Source organism: Phyllobates terribilis, unplaced genomic scaffold, assembly GCF_046119375.1.
Source record: "Phyllobates terribilis strain yellow unplaced genomic scaffold, ASM4611937v1 Scaffold_5__5_contigs__length_657084704, whole genome shotgun sequence".
Lineage (NCBI taxonomy): Eukaryota > Metazoa > Chordata > Amphibia > Anura > Dendrobatidae > Phyllobates > Phyllobates terribilis.
The window spans coordinates 25,110,237-25,132,766 of record NW_027362765.1 but is presented as its reverse complement, the minus strand read 5'-3'; the positions used below and the strand labels follow the sequence as shown (position 1 = coordinate 25,132,766).

Sequence of the window (22,530 nt, the reverse complement as noted above, 5' to 3'; positions counted from 1 at the left end):
TGAAAGGTCCTGGAGCTAGTCAGGTGGAAGGGTCTTCAGCTGCTCACTCAGGATGTGCAGTCTCTGTGCAGGTCCTGGTATCTTTCTCTCCTGCTCTGCATCAATGACATAGATCAGTGTTGGGCAGGAGGAGAGAGCAGATTGCTCAGCGATTGGGAAGGACACTGTCTCAGCGTTCTCCTCCGTCACATGACGCTGCCTCCAGACTATAAAAGACATTGACTTATTAGCAAGATTTTTTCACATTAAAAGTGCGACTAATAGTCCAAAAAATACAGTAAGTTCTAATTTTCCTTTCTTGTTTAATTATACGACTGTCTGTTATATGTTTTTGTACAATTTATCAATAAAATATATACAGTAGTTTATCCCCGTGTACATCATTTTTGATGTTTAACAAAATATGTTTTCTGGTAATTCATTTTTCACATTCCAGGTATGATAATGGCTTCTTCCCATGTGGGATTTAAGATGTTTAAGAAAATAGCATTATAGTTCAAAACATTTCCCATATTCTTAATATGAACATTGCTTTCCCCTTGTGTGAATTCTCCAGTGCTGAACAAGACTTGATTTATCTGCAAAACATTTCCCACATTCTGAACATGAAAAAGGCTTCTCTCCTGTGTGAGTTCTCCGGTGAGTAACAAGATGTGATTTCTGTACAAAACATTTTCCACATTCTGAGCATAAATATGGCTTTTCTCCTGTGTGAGTTCTCTGGTGACTAAGAAGATCTGGTTTCTGTGCAAAACATTTCCCACATTCTGAACATGAATATGGCTTCTCCCCTGTGTGTGTTCTTTGGTGAATAACAAGATGTGATTTCTGTAGAAAATTTTTTTCACATTCTGAACAGGAATATGTATTCTCCCCTGTGTGAATTCTTTGATGTGCAACAAGAAATGATTTCTGTGCAAAACATTTCCCACATTCTGAACATGAAAACAGCTTCTCCCCTGTGTGATTTTTCTGGTGTATAACAAGATATGATTTCTGGTTAAAATATTTCCCACATTCTGAACATGAAAAAGGCTTTTCCCCTGTGTGAATTCTCTGGTGTATAACAAGATATGATTTATGGTTAAAATATTTCCCACATTCTGAACATGAAAAAGGCTTCTCCCCTGTGTGAATTCTCTGGTGACTAACCAGAATCGATTTCCGGGTAAAACATTTTCCACATTCTGAACATGAATATGGCTTCTCCCCAGTATGAATTCTCTCATGCCTAACCAGATCTGATTTCCGTTTAAAATATCTCCCACACTTGGAACAAATAAATTTCTCTGTGTGAATTTGTTGATGTATAACAATAGATGATTTTAGGTGAAAACCATTTCCTTGTTCTGAATGTGTAACTGGCTTCTTTGCTTTAACAGCAGTTCGTTTTTCAATGCCTCTTTTATGACTTTTATTTTTCTTAGTAGTCTGTAATGAATCAGAAGATAGGAACTCTTTCATAGGATCAGATGATAGATATTTTCTGTGAAGGGATGATGCTATATCTGGAGTAATGCCATTCCCTTCAATTGTATCCTGTGTAATGTCAAGGTCATCTGATTTAAAAACTGAAGATGTCAGTTGTCCCTCTGATCTCCTGTCACCGTCATCTGCCAAGAATAAAACCAATTATTATTTTTGAATAAAATATCCTTGAAATTTATATTTTTGAACATTTCTACTCAAAATGTCCATAGAAATGAGATGTTATGTAGCAAAATTGAATTATTTAGTAAGACAATGAAAGTTCACAGTCTAATAGAAGACCTTATGGCATGAACCAGTGGACCGTGGTATTCATTTGTTTCTTCTTTCTGCCTCCCAAGTATTGTAATAAAAAGCCACCAAAAACGTTACGAAACTGATGTCAAAAAGATACCAAAAAAAACTTTTACTAATCTTGCAAAAAACAAGCCCTCATTCAGATGTCAAAAAGTCACTACTCTTATAAATTAATTCACTGATGGTTATAATTTACAAAATGGAGTCACTTTATGGGGTTTTCTACTGTTCTGGTTTTCTGATTTTCTGCTCCATTGGGGCTTCTGCAAATGGTGTTTCACATCTCCTCTAGGATCTGCTTCTGCGATATCTACTTCTATCACCAGTCGCCGCCATCAATCATTCTGCGGTCCGCACTGGTAATGAAGGAGACATGGAAACCAGAAGCTCTGGGTGGCACAGGCTCTGTCCAGCCACTAAGAATAGGGTGCCCATGAAGTGTAGTACCACCTAGAGTGGCAATATGGGTGTGAACAGTCTAGCTGCTTCAGGTGATTTGAAAGAACCACACCCTATGAAAGCTCGATGCATAGTGCCGGAAGCTGTCAGATACAGCCTTGTTCTCTTCTGGTTCAGTCCTCTGTGCTCAGCTCTCGGCTTGTGTATGTGATGCTGTTGTGATCCCGCCCCTTTTACTGATTACTCTTGAGTCTTCTGATTGCCCTCCTGTTGCAATCTAAGATATACTCCCCTCAAAGTAATTTCAAAAGTGATTTTTTGCCCAAAAAATTGTTTTTTGTAAAGTTAATTGAACATCTAAAAACTTTTCCTAAACTTGTAAGCCTTCTAGCATACGAAAAAAAATAAAAGAATGTTGAAAAAATAAAAGGGGATGTTGGAAAAATGCTGCTGACCTAAATTAGAAATACGGTAAATGTTATTAACTATTTTATGTGGTATCATTTTCTGATTAACCCCTCTACCCGCGAAGTCGGTTTGCACGTTAATGACCAGGCCAATTTTTACAGTCCTGACCACTGCCACTTTATGAGGTAATAACTTTGGAACGTTTCAACGGATCCCACTGATTCTGAGAATGTTTTTTCGTCACATATTGTACTTCATGATAGTGGTAAAATTTCTTCGATATGACTTGCATTTATTTGTGAAAAAAATCTGAAATTTGGTAAAAATTTAGAAAATTTTGCAATTTTCAAACTTAAAATTTTCATGCCCTTAAATTAGAGAGTTATGTCACACAAAATAGTTAATAAATAACATTTTCCACATGTCTACTTTACATCAGCACAATTTTTGAACCAAATTTTTTTGGGGTTAGGAAGTTATAAGGTTTAAAAGTTGACCAGCGATTTCTCATTTTTCCAACAAAATTGACAAAACCATTTTTTTAGGGACCACATCACATTTGAAGTGACTTTGAGGGGTCTATATGATACAAAATACCCAAAAGTGACACCGTTCTAAAAACTGCACCCCTCAAGGTGCTCAAAACCACATTCAAGAAGTTTATCAACCCTTCATGTGCTTCACAGGAATTTTCTGAATGTGGAAGAAAAAAAATGAACATTTAACTTTTTTCACAAAAATGTTATTTTAGACCCAAATTTTTTTTATTTTTGCAAGGGTAACAGAAAAAAATGGATCCCCTAAATTTGTTGTGCAATTTCTCCTGAGCACGCGGATACCCCATATATAGGGGAAAACCACTGTTTGGGCACACGGAAGGGAAGGAACACCATTTGACTTTTTGAAAGTAAAATTTGCTTGAATAATTTAGCGCACGCCATGTTGCTTTTGGGGAGCCTCTGATGTGCCTAAACAGTGGAAACCCCCCACAAGTAACACCATTTTGGAAACTAGACCCCTCATGGATGTGTGGTGAGCACCCTGAAGCCCCCAGGTGCTTCACAGAAGTTTGTAACGTAGAGCCGTGAAAATAAAAAAATAAAACTTTTTCCACAAAAGTGATCTTTTAGTCCAAAATTTTTTATTTTCAAAAAGTGTTGTGCAATTTCTCCTGAGTACGCCGATACCCCATATGGGGGGAAAATACACTGTTTGGGCGCACGGCAAGTGACCCCATTTTGGAAACTAGACCCCTCAAGGATTTTATCAAGGGGTATAGTGAACATTTTGAACCTAAAGGTACGATACAGAATTTGATAACATTAAGTCATCATATTGAATAAGTTGTCATTAGTCTTGAGCGCAAGTGCTCGCTATTTGAAGTAATTAGAAAAACTCCAGCACCTTCTCTGTATCCATCACAAGAGATGTAAAGTTAAAAAGTCCATTTTATTAGTTCCATTAAATAAGCGCCATATGTAAGGCAGACCTTACGCGTTTCGAACCAAACAGGGGTTCTTAATCATCAATCGTACCTATGATTAAGAACCCCTGTTTGGTTCGAAACGCGTAAGGTCTGCCTTGCATATGGCGCTTTTTTAATGTAACTAATAAAATGGACGTTTTAACTTTACATCTCTTGTGATGGATACGGAGAAGGTGCTGGAGTTTTTCTAATCTACTTCCTACTGCTTCTCATCCCTGGATTTGCTACCAAGGATTTCCGTGCACCAGTGGACCCTTATGGCATATGCATGGTAGGCTGAAATTTTCCCTTTTTTTTTTCCTTATATGCTCGCTACTTGAGTTTGCATCGGGTACTCAGGTATGCACCATGTATCACGGTTGCTCGAGTGACATGCTCGAGTCCCCGCCCGCATGTTTCACGATTGTTAAGACACCCAAAAAAATCCATGAGGGGATTGCTCGTGCATGGCAGGCAATCCCCGTGAGGTTTTTTTGGCTGAAAAACAGCTGTGAAACATATGGGGCGGAGACTCGAGCATGTCACTTGTGCACCTGCGATACTCTGTGCATACCCGAGCACCCGATGTAAACTCAAGTAGTGAGCACTTGGGCTCAACACTAGTCGCCATATCATCATTTTTTTTCTTTACTTTTGAAAAAATCCCAACCCCAACACAACCCTAACCTCAACACTAATACAACCCCTAGCACAACCCTAACCCTAGGACAACCGTGATGATACAGGCTATAATCTTAATAAGCCAGACAATTAGATTTGTTAATCAAAGGGAAATACACTATTATCATTGTGTTGACTTGTGAATGTAGAGTGGTGGCCAAAAGTATTGGCACCCCTGCAATTCTGTCAGATAATACTCAGTTTCTTCCTGAAAATGATTGCAATCACAAATTCTTTGGTATTATCTTCATTTAATTTGTCTTCAATGAAAAAACACAAAAAGGATTGTCCTAAAGCCAAATTGGATATAATTCCACACCAAACCTAAAAAAAGGGGGTGGACAAAAGTATTGCCACTGTTTGAAAAATCATGTGATGCTTTTCTAATTCGTGTAATTAACAGCACCTGTAACTTACCTGTGGCACCTAACAGGTGTTGGCAATAACTAAATCACACTTGCAGCCAGTTAACATGGATTAAAGTTGACTCAACCTCTGTCCTGTGTCCTTGTGTGTACCACATTGAGCATGGAGAAAAGAAAGAAGACCAAAGAACTGTCTGAGGACTTGAGAAACCAAATTGTGAGGAAGCATGAGCAATCACAAGGCTACAAGTCCATCTCCAAAGACCTGAATGCTCCTGTGTCTTCCGTGCGCAGTGTCATCAAGAAGTTTAAAGCCCATGGCACTGTGGCTAACCTCCCTAGATGTGGACGGAAAAGAAAAATTGACGAGCGATTTCAACGCAAGATTGTGCGGATGGTGGATAAAGAACCACGACTAACATCCAAACAAGTTCAAACTGCCCTGCAGTCCGAGGGTACAACAGTGTCAACCCGTACTATCCGACGGCGTCTGAATGAAAAGGGACTGTATGGTAGGATACCCAGGAAGACCCCACTTCTTACCCCGAGACATAAAAGCCAGGCTGGAGTTTGCCAAAACTTACCTGAGAAAGCCTAAAACGTTTTGGAAGAATGTTCTCTGGTCAGATGAGACAAAAGTAGAGCTTTTTGGCAAAAAGCATCAACATAGAGTGTACAGGAAAAAAAAAGAGGCATTCAAAGAAAAGAACACGGTCCCTACAGTCAAACATGGCGGAGGTTCCCTGATGTTTTGGGGTTGCTTTGCTGCCTCTGGCACTGGACTGCTTGACCGTGTGCATGGCATTATGAAGTCTGAAGACTACCAACAAATTTTGCAGCATAATGTAGGGCCCAGTGTGAGAAACCTGGGTCTCCCTCAGAGGTCATGGGTCTTCCAGCAGGACAATGACCCAAAACACACTTCCAAAAGCACTATAAAATGGTTTGAGAGAAAGCACTGGAGACTTCTAAGGTGGCCAGCAATGAGTCCAGACCTGAATCCCATAGAACACCTGTGGAGAGATCTCAAAATGGCAGTTTGGAGAAGGCACCCTTCAAATATCAGGGACCTGGAGCAGTTTGCCAAAGAAGAATGGTCTACAATTCCAGCAGAGCATTGTAAGAAACTCATTGATGGTTACCGGAAGCGGTTGTTCGCAGTTATTTTGGCTAAAGGTTGTGCAACCAAGTATTAGGCTGAGGGTGCCAATACTTTTGCCTGGCCCATTTTTGGAGTTTTGCGTGAAATGATCAATGATTTGATTTTTGCTTCATTCTCTTTTGTGTTTTTTCCTTGCAAGCAAATTAAATGAAGATAATAATACCAAAGAATTTGTGATTGCAATCATTTTCAGGAAGAAAAGGAGTATTATCTGACAGAATTGCAGGGGTGCTAATACTTTTGGCCACCACTGTATGTGTATTTCTATGGCTCAAGAAGGAAATACGATTATTTGTATAACCCTGAATGTTGTCTCCTTTTGGGTCTGTGAAACAATGTTGTATGCTAATATGCTAATTACATATTGTACTAAAAGCCAGCTGAATGTTGATTTAAAGAGCCCAGTGTATACCAACTATGTAAATTGATTAGCTCAAACAATGAGATCTGAGCGTTGCTCTTTCCCACAACCTGTGACTGATGACCTTACACAGATGTAAATATAAACAGGGATGTCTGTAGTGCTGCAAGCAGTATCAAGGAGCATCTGAAAGGCTTTACAAGGAGAATGAGAAACATCCCTCAGGACAGTAGATAGATTGCATGGCTGTCACGCAAACTGAGCTCCCGGCAGCGATTGCGAGCGAAGACAGCGCCTGTGCCGTGCATGATCGCCATGACGTAGCCATTAGAGATGAGTGAGCGTGTTCTGTTAACCGGCGAGCATGCTCGGGTGCTCACCGAGTATTTGCGGCGTGCTCGAATGTTATGTTTGAGTCACTGTGTGTGCATGATTTGCGACTGTTTGACAGCTTTAATACATGTGAGGAATGCCTAGTAAATAGGCATTCCTCACATGTATTAAAGCTGTCAGTTGCAAATCATGCACACGGAGTGACTCAAACATGACATTCGAGCACGCCGAATATACTCGGAAAACACCCGATCATGCTCATAAATCTCGAGTAACGAGCATGCTCGCTCATCACTAGTAGTGTAAGGTGGCTAATGGTTGCGTAGTCGATGGGAGGTATGTATTACAGAGATAGCTGGTCTCTGTGATGTAACCTGGAGTATTTTCTCTAGTGTACGCACACACTAAGTGGACTAATTGGTGCACCTGGTACTGGGTTATGGGTAGCTGTGAAGAGTTGGGCGTGTCTAGCTACCCACATACCTCACCTCTGGGTGTGGTTACAGTCTATATAATGGAGGATATTGTTTGTCACATGGTCTGTGTTTGGAGGGAGAAGGCCTCCTGTGTGTGTTGTCTGCAGACTGAGCTGTGTGCTGGACACGTAACCACCTGTGTGGCCTCAGGTCCAGCTTACCAAGAAACTTTGCTTAAAGGACCGTTTTTCTTTTGCTTTTGCCTGCACTAAAGGTTGTTTGTTTGCATTTTGCTTTTGACGGTTTATGAATTTAATAAACCGCTACGGACATTTAAAGGGACATGCCTCCTGTTTGCCTCACACCGCACCTGAGTGAGTACAATCCCTACAGTAGCCATACATCAAAGGTTGGGAACCCCAATCCGACCATGATGTATGGGTACATCAAAGGTCGTGAAGCGGTTAGAGACTACCAGACTAATATATGTGAGACAGGCTAATCCTACCACAATCAAACATATCATGCAGAAAAAAATCATAAAAAAAGAGACATAGAATAAATAAACATGTTACATTTCCAATGAGAACATATGTTCAGGGGGAAAACTGCAACACTAAATCGGAGTTGCACTCATTTATGGTGGACCATTGCAGCTCCTATAAGTTCTGACCAGAAAAGCAGAGAAAGTATTAGGGCTCCACATTTACAGGAGAGATTGTGCAGTAATCTGAATTCCTTAGTATCGAAAACAAAATGGAAATATTGACAGATTGATGCCATGAAACCAGGGCTCGAGCCATGCCAACACATGTCCTGCAGACGTGAATGTATATTACAGTTATCAACCACGCACAGGTTAGAGATACATCATGGCACAGGTGTAATGTTTTTTGTGTCGGTTATCACAATCCTCTTTGAAGTTAGTTGGTTTTAGAAGAAATGAAAATTCAGGATAAAGGGAAACTCTCTTGTTAATGTACAGCAATTCACACAAGGCCCTTGTGACAACACCGCGTATATTCTTAATTATGACGTATGAGTCTGAGCGTTGACTCTTATATTTTGAATTGATGTTTGCTGAATTGTTAAAGGGCTGCTGTTTACCTGTTGTATCAGTCCCTACAGCTTATTGTTCTGCTATCCTTGGGGGAACAAAGGCACAGGGCAGGATAATTGAACAATCGATGTCTGTTAAAATGTTGATTACCTACTGTATCAGTCCATGTTGTTCGGCAAATATTGAAGGACAAACTATGCAGGTTATTTGAACACTCAAACAATGAGATAACCTCCTTTCACCTTCCCTCCAATACTGTGGAAAAATGCCTGAATAAGAGTTGTGAACTATAAAAGGGGTGTCTGCCTCTGTTTCCAAACCAATTCTACATGACAGTAACCAAGGCACCATGACTCCAACAGGAGGAATACTGATTTGACACTCTACAGGACGTCAGCTTAAGAGATCACGGCCCCACCTGGAGGAATACAGATCTGCTCCATTGACCATTACTGAACCCTCAAAGCCATTTGAATAATCCAGGTAGGGCCAATCAGGTCATCTGGCCACATACCTCACTGTTCTTGGTCAGCTTCCTAAGCTTGCCACTACCTCCTCTTTGTGGAAGCCTGCCAAAAGCGAGGTGCCACTGGTTGGTGAAGTAGGTCCTAGATGCCCCAAATTTGCAGCTGCTCTAATCCCGGCGAGTTAGTGGAAGGGTGAGACTCGGTCATTTGCACCATCTTATGTACTTGCTGGGACTGTATCATATAGTATTGTCTATTGGTGGTTCAATAAAAGTATTGCCACACTGTGGTACCCTCATCCTGTGTTGTCTGAGTACTTTTCTGCCCACAGGAAAGGAGTACGGGTGTTCAGTGGGATTAGCTCTGGTCCATACGATCTTTCTAAAGACTGCCAGGCCAGCGAACAAGAGCACCCACTGACCCTCGTGTCTCACAGCCCTCACTGCACATTTAATGTTGTCGATCATAAAAGCAAAGATTGACCAGAAAGACTGGACCTGAGAAAGAAAATAGAGTCATCCAACAAGGTATCAGGATTCTAGGAAGGGAACAGCATCATTACCCTCTTCTTTCTCTTAGCGGCCGATCATAATATTTTTCTTCGAATGATTTTCTAACTTGTCAGCACATTCTACGTACGCTGTCATTTGGCTTTGTAGTCTACAGATCTGGGCAGGTAAGGGTCAGCATCTTCTAATTTTAGGGGGTAGGTGCATCCTCCATGTTGTAAGCTCTATAGAGCAAGGGCTTTCAATGCCCAAAGTAATTTGAAAACTTTCAGGTGGAGGAATAATGGCAGAATGGTGATCACATGATTGTGATATGTCAGGGTTACACAACTGATAAAGAAGTCAAAGCGAATGGCTGAGAAGAATCTCTGTCTTTAGTGGTTACTACTCACCCGGGCGGTTATCTGTAGGAATCTCCTCTTTACACCAGTCATCACCCCTCATATGTGTCTCTGTAGTATTAATATGGGTCAGATCTTCATCCTGAAACAAATATTGTAAAAGTCACAGACAGATGGAGAAGACACATCTATGATCAGCTCTAATCCTGTCATCTCCACCGTTCTCATTACACAAGTACAAAACATATAATACTGGTGGATAAAACAAGACTGAGCATAAGACCTTCACAGGCATCTACACATCATAGGGGAGGTCTCATGACACCTTCTCTCCATCTACCTGATGATCCTGAGGAACATTAGGATTTTCTTGTTTACAGTCTTGTGGAAGAAGAGGACGGGGACATCTCTCTGGCGTTGTCCTCTTACTGGACAGAACTGGAGAAAACACATACAGGGACTGAATTCATTCTTTACATCCTGATAATTACAGGCCTTGAGTATTTAGTCCTATTACCTGGTGATGTGAGGGGCTGAGGAACCTCCATCATGACGTCCTTGTTCAGATCTTTGTGTCCTTCTAAATACTCCCACTCCTCCATTGAGAAATAGATGGCGACATCCTGACACCTTATAGGAACCTGACACATACAAGGATACCGTCATCCCCCCGATCCCTTCATAGCGTTACTGTATAAAGTCCCAGCATTCCCAGCAGTGTCACCTCTCCAGTCAGCAGCTCAATCATCTTGTAAGTGAGTTCTAGGATCTTCTGATCATTGATGACCTCAAGTATCAGGGGGTCAGGTGAATGCCCTGTGATTGGGCTCAGGGTTCTTCCCCATCCCTCAGACACAAGGGCCTCACAGCGCTCACTAGAGATCTTCTTCACTACTGTGTAATCCTGGTTATGGAGAGACACATTAATAAATCTCACTACAGAGATTTCCAGAGTCCTCACCTCTCCAGTTCTGTCCATCTGTTATTCCCATAGATAAGAATGATGTATTCTGAAGCCATCAGAATCTCTCACCTCTCCAGTAAGCCGGAAGAGGATCTCTAGAGTGAGTTGTAATAGCCTCTCTGACATCTTGTCCCTCTCCCTATCCATCTTTGATAGGTCAATCAGGAAAATTCTCATATAAAGAAGTTCTCCATTGAGAGGATCCGATATTGTAGGGACCTGAATTGGGAGAAGATGAGCTGATGTATTATTATTTAGGATGCGTTATGATGGTACAATTACTTAAAAGAACAAGGGGAAACATATGAGGAGATAACATGTAGATGCTGTATTTTCTTTTCTGTAATGCCTGGTTGCTTTACTTTGGGGAACAGACTGAAAACAACCAAATATAGCAATTGTCTATTCCCGTCAGCTCAATGCAGATGAATAAGAGTAACTATACATGAAATCCTGGCAGCTTCTAATAGGGCTTTCAAGAACAAGATTTTACTCAAGTTATTCCACTTATGAGGTCCCAACTAAACTCTGGCCTTCATACTTTAACCATTGTACAGAGATATTAACTTAGTAATGGGTCCTCTGGGTTACATCCACAGAGTGGCTGCCAAGCAGTGAAGCATACTAGAGTATCGACAAGTTGGGTCAAAACCAGAGTGGTGAGATACAGGTCATAATTAGAGATGAGCGGTGTTCGACTAGAACTGTTCGCCAATCTCAAATTCGAGCTGTTTTGGGCGGTGTTCGAGTTGTTCGACGAACCCGAACGATTTGCAAAAAATTCGGCTGTTCGAGGTTATGTTCGATAACTGTTCGTGCACCAAAAGCGTGTCCTGCATGTCTGGCGCTATTTAGAGCACCAATCATGCAGGGATTGTCTGCCACTCACTGTAATGCCACAGCCATGGTGGTTGTGGCATTACAGTGATTGCCCAAATCGATGGGAACAGTGCCCACAGTGAAACATTAAAAGCCGGCAATTCAGCAGCGGCATACACCTGTACCCGACAATTTAGAACCGAAAGAATAGAGCTTCACACATAGATTAGATAGATATAAACATGTCAGACACATATATACGAAGTACAGTGAAAGTGCTGCTTACTGTACTTGTCATTTAGCGTAAAGGATTTATCAAAAAAAATAATAGTGTTTTCAGGCACCGTCTCTTTAAAAAAGCCGGCCGGCAATTCAGCAGCGGTACCCGACAATTTATAACAGAAAGAATAGAGCTTCACACATAGATTAGATAGATAGAAACATGTCAGTCACATATATAATAAGTACAGTGATAGTGTTGGTTACTGTACTTGTCATTTAGTATTAAAATAAAGGATTTATTATTAAAAAAATTGGCGTGGGGTTCCCCTTAATTTTAGGCTCTAGCGGAGGTTAAGCAGACGGCTGGGGCAGATGTTTGAAGCCTGGGAAGGGGGTAATACCCACGGAGCTTCCCAGGCTACTAATATCAGCCCCCAGCTGAATACATAGCCTTTACTAGCTATTAAAATGGGGGACCCCCCCAAAAAAATGACGTGGGGTCCCCCCTAATTTAATAGCTAGCAAAGGCTAGGCAGACAGCTGGGGGCTGATATTAATAGCCCAGGAAGGGAGCCATGAATATTGGCCCCCTCCCAGGCTAGAAACACCAGCCGTCAGCCGTCCCAGAAATGGCGCATTCATAGGATGCGCCAATTCTGGCACTTAGCCTCGCTCTTCCACGCTGCCCTGGTGCAGTGGCAGGGGGTAATAGGGTTGGGGTTGATGTCAGCTTATAATGCCAGCTGACATCAAGCCCAGGTTAGTAATGGAGAGGCGTCTATAAGACACCCCCATTACTAACCCCATAGTCAAAGTTAAAAAAAAACACAAACACCCAGAATAAAGTCCTTTAATTGAAATAAAGACACAATCCTTTATTGTTCTAAATTAAACCATACTTACCGTCACGCCCATTCCAGCTGAAGCCAACGATCTCCTGCAATAAAAGAAAAATAATAAAGCAACCTCATCCTTACCTTTCCATGGTTCCCACGACAGCTTCAGCTCTGCTACATCGAGATGACAGGCTGGACCGCAGCAGAACGCTGCCATCCAGCCTGTCATCCCGCAGACACTGAGAAGCGCAGGCTTACTTGCGCTCCACAGTGTCTCTCTGTGAGGGCATCCAGATGAGCCGAGTTCATGTCCAATGAACTCGGCTCACCTCATGCACGTCACTGACAGCGTGGGAAAATTCTCCTGCACTCAGCGCTTCAGCGTGGGAGAATTCTCACACTGAAGCGCTGAGTGCAGGAGAATTTTCCCACGCTGTCAGTGACGTGCATAAGGTGAGCTCATGTCCAATGAACTCAGCTCACCTCCTGCACGTCACTGACAGCGTGGGAGAATTCTCCTGCACTCAGCGCTTCAGTGTGAGAATTCTCCCACGCTGAAGCGCTGAGTGCAGGAGAATTTTCCCACGCTGTCAGTGACGTGCATGAGGTGAGCCGAGTTCATTGGACATGAACTCGGCTCATCTGGATGCCCTCACAGAGAGACACTGTGGAGCGCAAGTAAGCCTGCGCTTCTCAGTGTCTGCGGGATGACAGGCTGGATGGCAGCGTTCTGCTGCGGTCCAGCCTGTCATCTCGATGTAGCAGAGCTGAAGCTGTCATGGGAACCATGGAAAGGTAAGGATGATGTTGCTTTATTATTTTTCTTTTATTTCAGGAGATCGTTGGCTTCAGCTGGAATGGGTGTGATGGTAAGTATGGTTTAATTTAGAACAATAAAGAATTGTGTGTTTATTTCAATTAAAGGACTTTTTTCTGGGTGTTGTGTTTTTTTTAAATACTTTACTAGAAATTCATGGTGGTCATGTCTAATATTGGCGTGACCCCATGAATTTCGGGCTTAGGGCCAGCTGATAATGCCAAGCTGGCCCTAACCCCTTTATTACCCAGTGAGCCACCGCATCAGGGCCCTGGATGAGTTGGGTACAGCGCCAGAAGATGGCGCTTCTATGAACGCGCCATTTTCCGGGGTGGCTGCGGACTGCAATTTGCAGCGGGGGTGGCCCAGAAAGCTTGGGCCTCCCTGCGCTGCGGATTCCAGCCCCCAGCTGCCTAGTTGTACCTGGCTGGACACAAAAACAGGGCGAAGCCCCACGTCAATTTTCTTTAAATTATTTCATGAAATAATTAAGAAAAAAAGGGCTTCCCTATATTGTTGTGTCCGGCCAGGTACAAATAGGCAGCTGGTGGTTGGGGGCAGCCCGTTCCTGCCTGCTGTACCTGGCTGGACACAAATATAGTGCGAAGCCCCACGTCAATTTTTTTTAAATTATTTCATGAATTTCCTGAAATAATTTAAAAAAATTGAAGTGGGGCTTCGCACTATATTTGTGTCCAGCCAGGTACAGCAGGCAGGAACGGGCTGCCCCCATCCACCAGCTGCCTATTTGTACCTGGCCGGACACAACAATATAGGGAAGCCCTTTTTTTCTTAATTATTTCATGAATTTCATGAAATAATTTAAAAAAATTGAAGTGGGGCTTCGCACTATATTTGTGTCCAGCCAGGTACAGCAGGCAGGAACGGGCTGCCCCCAACCACCAGCTGCCTATTTGTACCTGGCCGGACACAACAATATAGGGAAGGCCTTTTTTTCTTAATTATTTCATGAATTTCATGAAATAATTAAAAAAAAAGTACGTGGGGCTTCGCCCTATTTTTGTGTCCAGCCAGGTACAACTAGGCAGCTGGGGGCTGGAATCTGCAGCGCAGGGAGGCCCAAGCTTTCTGGGCCCCCCCCCGCTACAAATTGCAGTCCGCAGCCACCCCGGAAAATGGCGCGTTCATAGAAGCGCCATCTTCTGGCGCTGTACCCAACTCATCCAGGGCCCTGGTGCGGTGGCTCACTGGGTAATAAAGGGGTTAGGGCCAGCTTGGTATTATCAGCTGGCCCCAAGCCCAAAATTCATGGGGTCACGCCAGTATTAGACATGACCGCCATGAATTTCTAGTAAAGTATTTAAAAAAAACACAACACCCAGAATAAAGTCCTTTAATTGAAATAAAGACACAATTCTTTATTGTTCTAAATTAAACCATACTTACCATCACACCCATTCCAGCTGAAGCCAACGATCTCCTGCAATAAAAGAAAAATAATAAACCAACCTCATCCTTACCTTTCCATGGTTCCCACGACAGCTTCAGCTCTGCTACATCGAGATGACTGGCTGGACCGCAGCAGAACGCTGCCATCCAGTCTGTCATCCCGCAGACACTGAGAAGCGCAGGCATGCTTGCGCTCCTCACTGTCTCGCTGTGACGGCATCCAGATGAGCCGAGGTCATGTCCAATGAACTCGGCTCACCTCATGCACGTCACTGACAGCGTGGGAAAATTCTCACGCTGAAGTGCTGAGTGCAGGAGAATTCTCCCACGCTGTCAGTGATGTGCATGAGGTGAGCTCATGTCCAATGAACTCAGCTCACCTCCTGCACGTCACTGACAGCGTGGGAAAATTCTCCTGCAATCAGCGCTTCAGCGTGAGAATTTTCCCACGCTGTCAGTGACGTGCATGAGGTGAGCCGAGTTCATTGGACATGAACTCGGCTCATCTGGATGTCGTCACAGAGAGACGCTGAGCAGCGCAAGCATGCCTGCGCTTCTCAGTGTCTGCGGGATGACAGGCTGGATGGCAGCGTTCTGCTGCGGTCCAGCCTGTCATCTCGATGTAGCAGAGCTGAAGCTGTCGTGGGAACCATGGAAAGGTAAGGATGAGGTTGCTTTATTATTTTTCTTTTATTGCAGGAGATCGTTGGCTTCAGCTGGAATGGGCGTGATGGTAAGTATGGTTTAATTTAGAACAATAAAGGATTGTGTCTTTATTTCAATTAAAGGACTTTATTCTGGGTGTTTGTGTTTTTTTTAACTTTGACTATGGGGTTAGTAATGGGGGTGTCTTATAGACGCCTCTCCATTACTAACCTGGGCTTGATGTCAGCTGGCATTATAAGCTGACATCAACCCCAACCCTATTACCCCCTGCCACCGCACCAGGGCAGCGTGGAAGAGCGAGGCTAAGTGCCAGAATTGGCGCATCCTATGAATGCGCCATTTCTGGGGCGGCTGACGGCTGGTGTTTCTAGCCTGGGAGGGGGCCAATATTCATGGCTCCCTTCCTGGGCTATTAATATCAGCCCCCAGCTGTCTGCCTAGCCTTTGCTAGCTATTAAATTAGGGGGGACCCCACGTCATTTTTTTTGGGGGGTCCCCCATTTTAATAGCTAGTAAAGGCTATGTATTCAGCTGGGGGCTGATATTAGTAGCCTGGGAAGCTCCGTGGGTATTACCCCCTTCCCAGGCTTCAAACATCTGCCCCAGCCGTCTGCTTAACCTCCGCTAGAGCCTAAAATTAAGGGGAACCCCACGCCAATTTTTTTAATAATAAATCCTTTATTTTAATACTAAATGACAAGTACAGTAACCAACACTATCACTGTACTTCATATATATGTGACTGACATGTTTCTATCTATCTAATCTATGTGTGATGCTCTATCTTTCTGTTCTAAATTGTCGGGTACCGCTGCTGAATTGCCGGCCGGCTTTTTTAAAGAGACAGTGCATGAAAACACTATTATTTTTTTAAATAAATCCTTTACACTAAATGACAAGTACAGTAAGCAACACTATCACTGTACTTATTATATATGTGACTGACATGTTTCTATCTATCTAATCTATGTGTGAAGCTCTATTCTTTCTGTTCTAAATTGTCGGGTACAGATGCTGAATTGCCGGCCGGCTTTTTTAAAGAGACGGTGCATGAAAACACTATTATTTTTTTTGATAAATCCTTTACATTAAATGACAAGTACAGTAAGCAACACTGTCACTGTGCTTCTTATATGTGTGACTGACATGTTTCTATCTATCTAATCTATGTGTGATGCTCTATTCCTTCTTGTCTAAATTGTCGGGTACCGGTGTATGCCGCTGCTGAATTTGCCGGCCGGCTTTTTTAAAGAGAGTGTCTTCTGAGCAGTTTGTCAGCTTTTGGACACCTTTGCAGGTGTTTTCTATGTGTTTCTATGTGTTTTTGTTTGCCTGCCATTGGTTTTAACGGTGTTCAACGGTGTTCTAAGGTGTTCGACGAACAGTTCGACGAACAGTTCCTCGAACATCCCGGTGTTCGACGAACCGAACCGAACCCGAACACTACGGGGGTGGCTCAACACTAGTCATAATCAAAAGTCAGGAACAAGGTCAGGAGATAGTCAAGGTCAGAATCAGAGGAATGGAGTCAGAGGCATATTTGACAGGTAAATAGATAGTTTCATCAGTTCAGGATCAGCAACAAGTATCAAATAAGCCAAGTCAGGTAGCAGGGTGTCACAGGAAACCAGACCAGGAACAGCAAAGATTTACGGCAAGTGCCAGCAAACAGAGGAAATACAATGCAGAGCACAATACGTTTGAGGTTCCATATCTTGCTCAGTGGTGGTCAGGCTCTGCCTTCCTTACCTCAGAAGTATCTGAGCACTGAACACATTGTACTTCTGTCTTTCTCAGTAGTGGTGTAGTACCCCAAAGATGTTGTGTATGTGCCTTTAAGATGTAGCAGAGTTAGCAGCTACCTCATTATGTGTGCACAATGTTCATATTTCCCCTTTGCAGATTATGTACCTGAGGATCCAGAACAAAGATGTGGTTTAAATATGCATAAAATGATGTACATATTATGTTATGCTATCAGGAGATTACTAAAGAGTTAATAATTCAGCCCTGCTTTCCATATATGGCAATACAGTCACATGGTTAGACCCTATGACCAGGTCCTGGGCATAGCACCCAGAGAGAAGGAGACAATTTTAGAGTGTGTGGTGTTGTCCTTGCCTTAAAGCTGAAGGAGCAGGTATGGAAGTTCAGAGCTCCTGTACATGAAACACCACAGCCTCAGCTGCGTGATAGACTGCGCATATGAGCAGAAGCTGGTACTCAGGAATCACTGCACCATTTATGTATCTGCATTATTATACTGGAGAATAACTGTGCTTGTTGTATCAAGCAGCATCAAGCTTCAAGGCGTTTTGGCGCGGGCATAGAGTTTGCATGTGATCATATATCCCCTACAGTCCTAAACTATAGTTGGCCACCAAAAACAACTGTTTATAAGACGGAATGTATTATTAATTCTAGGGTGATCTGAAGAATTGAATCATGAGATTCCTGTAGGACTTGCAGATGAAATTGAGGAGAACAAACAGTTTTTGGGTGGGGGTATTGACCAGGGCTAAATTTTAATATGTACCAATCTACTCAGTGAGACCTGAAGAAACATAGGACACAACTACATACCAACTGTATACCCTAAGCAAAAAGGGGAAAGTGTTCAGAGCTTTTATACCAAAAAAACACTGATGGTACGGACGGCACACTGATGGAAATTACTGACGACACCTGTACCGGATTTTCACATACGTGTTTTATATGGATCTTATATAGAGTGTGGACATTTTGCTGTGTGATATCAGTGCGTCCATTGTTGCCATGGTAGGCGGAAAAAATAACATCTCCACTTCAAAAGCGACAATATAAAAGCTTTATTCTAGGAAAAGGTGGTGTTATTGTGAAAAACCCCAAAAACATATAATCAGCTACATTATATGGAGCCGAAAATGGCGACAAAATACAACTGGGCAGCACGGTGGCTCAGTGGTTAGCACAGCAGCCTTGCAGCGCTGGGGTCCTGGGTTCAAATCCCACCAAGGACATCTGCAAGGAGTTTGTATGTTCTCCCCGTGTTTCCTCCCACACTCTAAAGACATACTGATAGGGAATTTAGATTGTGAGCCCCAATGGGGACATGGCCACTAATGTCTGTAAGCGCTGTGGAATTAATGGCGCTATAGAAGTAAGTAAAATAAATAAACTCATCCTGTAATAAGCAAAACCTGATACAGAAATGGAGGAAAGAGAAAGGTCACAGCACTAGAAATAAGAGAGGTCACAATAGTCTCAGCACTGAGGGGGTTAATGCGGCCTGTGCCCAGTAATGGGGTCTCTCCACATACCTCCACCTGCAGAGCCGCCACCACATATATGGCTGTTCTGTGCACACAGGACCTGTGATGAGGTCACAGGAGGGGAGGAGTCAGGGGTCACATGATCAGGGGCCTCAGTGGATGCAGGACTCTGCTGTGCTGGTTGTCATGGTGCTGGATGAGGGGAAGTTTATGTGTGGGGTCAGGAGGGGTTTACAGTGTGGATGTAGCAGAGCCGCATGTGTACAGAGAGGAGATGTGTTCGTATAACATGTTAGAACCCTGATTCCTCCCTCCTGATACTGAAGGACTGTCCCATCTCTCCTGCACATGGTGATCTGTTATACGGAGCCATCTGTACAATGTGCACTGACAGCTTATTGTACCACGCTGTGAGGCCTGAGGACTTGATCAGAGAGATGAACATGGATATTTAATTGATGTTTACACCCACTTCTCATAAAAGAGAACAATGTGATGATGGCTTTGTCCTTGTTTTTGAGGTATTGGGAAATAGTAGGGACAGAGGTCTATTCCAGAGACTGGGGTTTAGAGGACAATCAATTTGTTGATGGTTCGTTATATAATACAACCCCTGGCAAAAATTATGGAATCACCGGGTGCATCAAATTAGATCTGCTCATTAGTCTGCATCTAAAAAGGAGAGCTGTTGTACCAAGTGGACTGACATGAATCATGGCTCCAACACGAGAGATGTCAATTGAAACAAAGGAGAGGATTATCAAACTCTTAATAGAAGGTAAATCATCACACAATGTTGCAAAAGATGTTGGTTGTTCACAGTCAGCTGTGTCTAAAATCTGGACCAAATACAAACAACATGGGGAGGTTGTTAAAGGCAAATACTGGTAGACCAAGGAAGACATCAAAGCGTCAAGTCCGGAAACTTAAAGCAATATGTCTCCAAAACAGGAAATGCACAACAAAACAAATGAGGAACGAATGGGAGGAAACTGGAGTCAATGTCTGTGACCGAACTGTAAGAAACCGCCTAAAGGAAATGGGATTTACATACAGAAAAGCTAAACATAAGCCATCATTAACACCTGAACAGAAAAAAACAAGGTTACAATGGGCTAAGGAAAAGCAATCGTGGACTGTGGATGACTGGATGAAAGTCATATTCAGTGATGAATCGCAAATCTGCATTGGGCAAGGTGATGATGATGGAACTTTTGTTTGGTGCCGTTCCAATGAGATTTACAAAGATGACTGCATGAAGAGAACATGCAAATTTCCACAGTCATTGATGATATGGGGCTGCATGTCAGGTAAAGGCACTGGGGAGACGGCTGTCATTACATCTTCAATAAATGCCCAAGTTTACATTGATATTTTGGACAGTTTTCTTATCCCATCAATTGAAAGGATGTTTGGGGATGACGACATCATTTTTCAAGATCATAATGCATCCTGCCATAGAGCAAAAACTGTGAAAACATTCCTTGAAAGAAGGCACATAAGGTCAATGTCATGGCCTGCAAATAGTCCGGATCTCAATCCAATTGAAAATCTTTGGTGGAGGTTAAAGAAAATGGTCCGTGACAAGGCTCCAACCTGCAAAGCTGATCTGGTAACAGCAATCAGAGAAAGTTGGAGCCAGATTGATGAAAAGTACTGTTTGTCACAAATGAAGTCCATGCCTCAGAGACTGCAAGCTGTTATTAAAGCCAGAGATGGTGCAACAAAATACTAGTGATGTATTGGAGTGTTCTTTTGTGAGTTTGTTTTTCATGATTCCATAACTTTTTCCTCAGAATTGAGTGATTCCATAATTTTTTCCCTCTGCTTGGTCTGAAAAAAATTACCCTTACTGAGTACCACATTTTTAATCTTGATTTCTTTTAGCGTTTCTTAAAGCCCTAAAGTTGCCATTTGAAATTACTTTCGTTTTGTGCCATTTCTGTGATCTGCTTTTTTTCAACAACATTAAACAATTGAATGAACATCCTCCGAGCCCGGTGATTCCATAATTTTAAAAGCTCAAAGCCAGAGTAAGGGTCAATACTGGTCTCCCTGGACTTTTTTTTTGTTAGCAAGGGGCAATATATGTACTGTATATACAGGTGCATCTCACAAAATTAGAATATCATCAAAAAGTTAATTTATTTCAGTTCTTCAATACAAAAAGTGAAACTGATATATTATATAGAGTCATTACAAACAGAGTGATCTATTTCAACTGTTTATTTCTGTTAATGTTGATGATTATGGCTTACAGCCAATGAAAACACAAAAATCATTATCTCTGTAAATTAAAATAATTAACAAAAAACACCTGCAAAGGCTTCCTAAGCCTTTAAAAGGGTTCCTTAGTCTGTTTCAGTAGGCTCCACAATCATGGGGAAGACTGCTGACTTGACAGATGTCCAGAAGGCAGTCATTGACACACTCCACAAGATCCCAGAGTTCCAATTTTCATTTGGAAATCAAGGTCCCAGAGTCTGCAGGAAGAGTAGAGAGGCCACAATCCAAGCTGCTTAAGGTCTAGTGTGAAGTTTCCACAATCAGTGATGGTTTGGGGAGCCATGTAATTTGCTGGTGTAGGTCCACTGTGTTTTATCAAGACCAAAGTCAGCGCCGCCGTCTACAAGGAAATTATAGAGCACTTCATGCTTCCCTCTGCTGACAAGCTTTTTGGAGATGGAAATTTCATTCTCCAGCAGGACTTGGCACCTGTCCACATTGCCAAAAGTACCAATACCTGGTTTAAAAACAACAGTATCACTGTGCTTGATTGGCCAGGAAACGCGCCTGAACTTTACCCTATAGATTCTCTATGGGGTTTTGTCAAGAGGAAGATGAGAGACACCAGACCCAACAATGCAGACAAGCTGAAGGCTGCTATCAAAGCAACCTGGGCTTCCATAACACCTCAGCAGTGCCACAGACTGATCCATGCCACACCGCGTTGATGCAGTAATTGATGCAAAAGGAGCCCCGACCAAGTATTGAGTGCATTTACTTAACATACATTTCAGTAGGCCAACATTTCGGATTTTCAAAACATTTTTCAAGCTGTTGTTATAAAGTATTCTAATTTACTGATATAATGACTTTGGTGCTTTCATTGGCTGTAAGCCATAATCATCAACATTAACAGAAATAAACACTTGAAATAGATCACTCTGTTTGTAATGACTCAATATAATGTATGAGTTTCACTTTTTGTATTGAAGAACTGAAATAATATAACTTTTTGATTATATTCTAATTTAGTGAGATGAACCTGTACATCCAAAATACGAATGAGCGTGTTTGCTGTCAATTGTTGATAGTGGTGGGTGAGGAATTTAACTTAAGTTTATCCTAATGACCCCAATCTATATATCTGATTATCGTGCTGTGCTATGTAATCTGCAAATCAGGTTACTTACTGATCATGGAGAATGAAGTGGTGTTCATTGGGTGGGATAATGGGCGGACAAATAATGACGTGTTGATGAGGAATACCCTGGTATGGGATCAGATTGTAGGATTCAATCAGATGCAGGCAAGTTTAAGTGTCACTTTGGGGAGTGGCCGAGGCTTTTAATGACCAGTGTGGTGATGCAGCCATCATGTACTCTGGTGGATGCGACACTCATCATCAGTATGCTGCATAATAGCGATGAGCAAGTGTGCTTATCACTACTTGATTCTTGATTGAGCATCGGGGTGCTTGGGTACGCTCGTTATTTGATCGAGTATCGCAGGTGCTCGATCGCCATACTCGAGGTCTCACCCCACGTTTCGCAGCTGTTAGACAGCCAAT

General features: G+C 42.5%; 1 protein-coding gene across 1 annotated transcript in view; it reads right to left on the bottom strand.

Moving 5' to 3' along the window:
• Positions 1 to 286: 286 nt before the first annotated feature.
• The window catches only part of LOC141271396 (uncharacterized), a 94,840-nt gene continuing 72,596 nt past the window's right edge, over positions 287 to 22,530 (bottom strand). Inside the window, exons 20-26 of the mRNA XM_073681485.1 lie at positions 18,786 to 18,836; positions 10,786 to 10,935; positions 10,477 to 10,656; positions 10,270 to 10,393; positions 10,093 to 10,190; positions 9,804 to 9,894; positions 287 to 1,613 (exon numbers count right to left, since the gene is read on the bottom strand). Of these exons, the coding sequence (XP_073537586.1) occupies positions 517 to 1,613; positions 9,804 to 9,894; positions 10,093 to 10,190; positions 10,270 to 10,393; positions 10,477 to 10,656; positions 10,786 to 10,935; positions 18,786 to 18,836 (1,791 nt within the window). The 3' untranslated portion in view covers positions 287 to 516. The remainder of the gene's footprint in view (positions 1,614 to 9,803; positions 9,895 to 10,092; positions 10,191 to 10,269; positions 10,394 to 10,476; positions 10,657 to 10,785; positions 10,936 to 18,785; positions 18,837 to 22,530) is intronic.